The sequence below is a fragment of the Nannospalax galili genome, unplaced genomic scaffold (genome assembly GCF_000622305.1).
Source record: "Nannospalax galili isolate Female #2095 unplaced genomic scaffold, S.galili_v1.0 scaffold344, whole genome shotgun sequence".
NCBI classification, from domain to species: domain Eukaryota; kingdom Metazoa; phylum Chordata; class Mammalia; order Rodentia; family Spalacidae; genus Nannospalax; species Nannospalax galili.
Genome location: NW_008352153.1, coordinates 675,054 through 680,489, shown reverse-complemented (window position 1 = coordinate 680,489; position 5,436 = coordinate 675,054). Strand labels below are relative to the sequence as shown.

At 43.3% G+C, this 5,436-nt stretch overlaps 1 protein-coding gene across 3 annotated transcripts in view; it reads right to left on the bottom strand.

The window, feature by feature from the left end:
- Ttc27 (tetratricopeptide repeat domain 27) overlaps positions 1–5,436 on the bottom strand; it is a 170,925-nt gene that overhangs the window by 9,071 nt on the left and 156,418 nt on the right. For all 3 annotated transcript variants that reach the window (XM_008849048.3, XM_029554058.1, XM_029554057.1), the window contains one exon: positions 680–877. In XM_008849048.3, coding sequence (XP_008847270.1) covers positions 680–877 — 198 coding nt within the window. The remainder of the gene's footprint in view (positions 1–679; positions 878–5,436) is intronic.

The following is a 5,436-nucleotide window of genomic DNA, read 5'->3' as shown; positions in this document are numbered from 1 at the left end:
TTCATTTATTTATTTATTTATTTGGCACATGCTTATAATCCTAGTGCTGAGGAGCAGTGATGGGGGGATCACTGGGACTCCTTGGCCAACTAGCCTGATTGGCAAGTTCCAGCTCAATAAGAAACCCGGAATCAAAAAAAAAAAAGGTGGAGGTAGCCAGGTGTGGTGATGCATGATTTAATCCCAGCATTCTAGAGGCAGAGGCAGATGGATCTCTCTGAGAAGGAGGCCAGCCTGGTTTACAGAGCAAGTTCTAGGCCAACTGAGGATGCAGGGAGACCCTGTGCTGGGGGGGGCAGGGGGAGGGTGCAGAGAAAGGAAGAGAGGGAGGGAGGGAGGGAGAAGCTGGAGGGACTGGAAAGATGGCTCACTGGATAAGAGCACTTGAAGCTCTTGAAGAGGACCCAGGTCAGTTCTCAGCACCCATACCAGGCAGCTGACAACCTCTTATAACTCCATTTCTAGGAGATCTGAAACTTTCTTATGGCCTCCATGGGCACCTACACATGTGGTGCACATGTAAACATGCAAACACACACACACACCCCACCACCACCACCTTTTTGTTTGAGCATATTTGTTTCATCTTTCAGACTATGATATCTCCCCCACTAATCACAAAGGCCAGTCTATTGCACCCATGGCAGCAAGACAGAGGTCCAGGACAGACAGGCCTGACCTTCTCATTCTCATCAGGCTCCTCACTCTGCCCACTCCCGTGCACTTGGGCATACAGCCTCCAGATTTCACCGTCGTTGGTCACTCTCGAAGTTACTCTGCCAAACAATTCCTGCAGCTTTTCTTTGAGGCTGAAGGTGACATCTCCACTTCGATCGGTCATCCCATTAACCAGTGCTCTGACCAGAATTTTAAGGACCTTAAAAAACAGAGAAGAAAATGGTGAGCTCACAGCCAGCAAGCACTAAGAGGAAACCTGGAGCTCCACTGTTGTTACCAGTGGCAGTGAATGACCTTGTGACCCTGTTCTAGGATCACTGCTACTCATTTTAAAAATAAAAGTCAAGCCAGCCATTCTCTAGATCCACAAGCTATCTCTCCAAATGCTCTCAGTCAGGCTCTTTGGAAGGCTGCTCTTCCACAGGACCCTGTACCTGTAGCTTGTCTCTTCACTTGGAGCACTCTCTGAAGGGCTGATACACATGGGCTTCAAATACACGCAGCTTCAGCTAGGGTTCTGGAACCCCAGGACTCTTGCCTGAATACCTACAGGGCAGTTCCATCAACATCTCACACTGACCTGCACATCTTCAGAGTAAAACATCTTGCATCCTGCTCTTTCCTAGAGTCTTAAAGTGAACCCAGCTATAAGTCCTGAGCCAGCAATGTGAGCATGAACCTACAATCTCTTCTCCTATTTCTGACAAATGTAGCAGATTGATTCAATACTTCTTATGAGTTCCAGATCCAGCTTTCTCTGTCTTTGTTTAGGGCTCATAAACTTTTACCTGTACTGTGGTGACAACATTCTAATTCTGCTTAAAAAGATTCTTAATTGTTGCCTAAGAAACTGCTAATGCTCTGGCATTTGGTATTCAGAAAGTATCTCTTCTCCCTCCCACTACCCCATGCCAGCTTGCTATTTGGCAACTTCTTGGCTATCTTGCTCTCAACTTCTATCCCAGATGTTTTGAACATCGGTGGATGGATTGAACTGAGACCCACAACAGGCTACACCATTATAAAAAGAAACATCTGCCATATCTACATTAAGCTATGAATCATATGACCACTCCCTAGAGGCATAGACAGTACATCCTTAATCTTCTGCTCCTTTAATGGGGACACACACAACCATCTACAGAGCCAGCTTGTGACAGTTCTCTAGAACCCCACTACTCCATATGGTCCATGAGCTGCAAGCACTGGAAGCTTGCAGAAACACAGACTCCTGGACAGAAGGGTTCCCCCATTCTGGGGAAATGGGATTCACATTCTAACAAGGTCCGAGGTGCCATTATTGAGGACCTGCAGACAACACTCTAAAGAGCAAGGTTTCAAGTGATGGGTGCCACATCCTTACTCTTACCCTCAACTTCAGGGAGAGGCCCATGTTTTCAACACTATGTACCACAAGTGTCTACCCTAATGCCTGGCACAAATAAATACTTGTGCCTAAAGAACTGAACAGAAGAGAGCTCTTTTAGAAAGTGTTGCTAAGAGAAATGCAATGATGCAACACCTTGTTCTGTCTCATCTAAAACATTCTGATCCAAGCATGAGATGTGGCCAAGAAACCGAGGCTCCTCTGAAATGAATGTAAATGCTTTTAGGAATGTATGCTCAGACTCAAGGTCCTAATTCTGTACAGTAATAAAAGTGGATAGGAGATCATTCAATTGTGTACGTTCTTTCTTGTTTAAACAAAGTATATTATCTCTGCCTATAAATTCACACCACAGTTCCACACTTGTGATTTTAAGTCTACAAGTATCAAAATTCATATTAGGATGCCATTTGTGGCTTTTCATCTGAAAATGCCCACGCAGAAGCAGCAGTGGTCCCTCTATAAGCATCTCAAGGTTGAGAATTTCTTGAAAGGGATGATCTATTACAATAGCTACACATGTACAATAGATACAATAGTACACATGAAATGCAGATTAGTACAGTGCTTTGTTGCTTCTGGGATCTCACACTTGGCCCAAAAGCCCATCCCCTCACCTAGAATCTACTTGAGGGGACAATGGGAGAGAAAAACTTCTGGCCTCCTTGCCATTGAAAATGGAGACCTGCAGCGCTGCAAGGGAAAAGCTGGTGGTGTGTGTGCAGTGTATGTGGGTGTGTAAAGGGAACTGCAGGAAGTGCTGGTCTATGCTGGGAGGGACAGAGCTGTAGGCAGGACAGAATGACCTCCACCAAACTGATATGCAGATATCACAAGGCGTAGAAGTGAAGGTGGAGCAGACTCTACCCCCTGCATGTCTGATGTCAGTTAAACAGCTGGGTCCAGAGCTTAGAACTTCTAGACTGGGAGAATGGATGGCCATGGCAGAAGTAACCAACAGACTGTTGGGGAAGAATAAGGCTGAGAGGTGGGCAAGGGAATGGAATATACCAGTGAGACTAAAAAGGAATGGCCAGAAAGAAATGCCACGGAAGCTAGAAGAAAGTTGCATGGAGAGGAGAGCCAGAAAAGCTCAGGACTGGAAGATCCTGCTGCAGTGGCAATCACAAGGTTTAGTTAATGATCCAGAACCAAAGCCAGAACACAGAGGGCAGGAGGGAGCGTGACTTGAGACAGGAAGCTACAAAGACAAAGAAACACATGGAAGGCTAGACAACTGTGAACATCGTGCAAAACAAAGAGCAAAAACCAGAAGCATACCAGGACACGTGTAATCTCAGTACTTGCTGGAGGCTGAGGCAGGAAGATTTAAAAGTTCAAGGCTGGCTTGGGCTACATAGCAGAACTCTGTCACAAAAACAAAGACCTCCTAATTAGACTATCCTGTAATACTCATTTTTAATATCATTTGCACATTCATATAATGATATCAAAGAATTCACTTAACTGAAAAAAGCAATGGAAATGGAAAACAGGCTGGAGATAGCTCCGTGGGAAGAGCACTTGGCCATGTAAGTATGAAGACCCAAGTTCAGATCCCCAGAAAGCTGGGCACAGTCGAGTGCAGAGGCCCAGCTAGCCTGGCACATGCATAGCATGGTGAACAATAAGAGGCTGTGTCTCAAACACAGTGGAAATCAAGGCCTGACACAGAGGTTGTCCTCTGCCCTCGACATGAGCACTGTAGTATATGTGCACCTCATTCACGCACATGAACATGCAAACACACACATATACACACACAGAGATCAAATATACATGTATATACAAAAAGACTTTTAAAATTGTAAAGTTAAGAAAGAAATACAATGTAAGTGCTGATATAAGAAAGTTTAAGCCAGGTGTGGTGGTGCACGCCTGAAGTTCCAGCACTCGGGAGGTAGAGGTAGACAGACTGTGAGTTCAAGGCCAGCCTGGTCTACAAAGTAAGCTCCAGGTCAGCCCCTACTATAGGAAGACCCTGTCTCAAAAACACCAAAAAAAAAAAGAAAGAAAGTTTAAGTTCTGTTGGGCATAGTGGTGCATTCAGGAGGCAGACACAGGAGGATCTCTGTGAGTTTAAGATCTACATAGCAAGTTCCAGGCCATCTGGGGGCTACAGAGAGACCATGTCTCAAAAAACCAAAGAAAAGAAAAGAACAGGAAAGAAAAGGAGAAAGGAAGGGTTGGTTCTTACAACAGTATGAAATCAACATAATTTTGGCCAACAAAAATTAGCAGTACATAACTTAAGTACAAGATAATGACATGTACAAATGAAAGGTCTGCCTCTTTTGGGCAGAAGGATCTTGAAGCATAGGGAAAGGAGAAATTGGTATACTTTGCAACAAGCCTTTACTATTATTTACTTTATAAAACTTTATGCCTAAGTTGTTTTATTAAAAAAAACTTAATTTAAAATAAGAGAAAAAGCAAAATAAGCATCCAAGTTGGCAAAATGAAACAAAAAAAGATGTCACAAATACTAGCTGATGACACCTTATTCATATAATGGAGGCTCTGTTCATAGGGGTATGCTGGCTTAAGATCAGGATGAGGCCTGAGGATAATGGGGATTTTCTTATGTTCTAATGCATGGTTCACATGTACTCTCTTCATGAATATTCATTATGCTTATTATTGGTACACTTTTCTGCACACACAATATTTCAATAAAATGACAAAAATCATCACCTGCCATTAGGAAAACTCCATGAGCTGAAGGAAAACAGTTACTTAGATGCATTACCAGGGGATATAGCTTAATTGCTAAGAGTGTTTGTCTGGCCTACATGAGGCTAAGTCCAATCTTTAGTACAACAAAACAAAACATCAATAAAAAATTCTGCAGTAACAGTAGCAACTAAAGCTAAGGTCTAATCTTCAAAAGTGGCTTCGGGAGCCAGAGACATGGCTCAGAAGGTAAAGGAACTTGCCAAAGAAGCCTAGCAATCTCAGTATGACCCCCAGACCCATAATAAACATGGAAAGAGAGATACGACCCCACAAACTTCTGACCTCTATAGGCGTATGGCACATCCCCCTCCCACTCACACAACATGCACATCCCCCCACACACACAATAATTTTTTAAAGGACCTACCCACTGGGCATGGTGGCTCAGGCCTTTAATTCCAGCAGAGGCAGATAGATCTCTGTGAGTTCCAGGCCAGCCTAGTCTACATAGTGAGTTCCAAGTCAGCCAAGGCTACATAATGACACACTGTCTCAAAACAAAACAAAACAAAAAAAGGATCTGATGGATAATTTTTTAAATAGTCTTAAAGTAAAAACCAAATTATTTTAAAATTCATTAATTTTATAACTTACTGGCTAACACCATATTCACGTTAGCTAGACTGATTACAAAA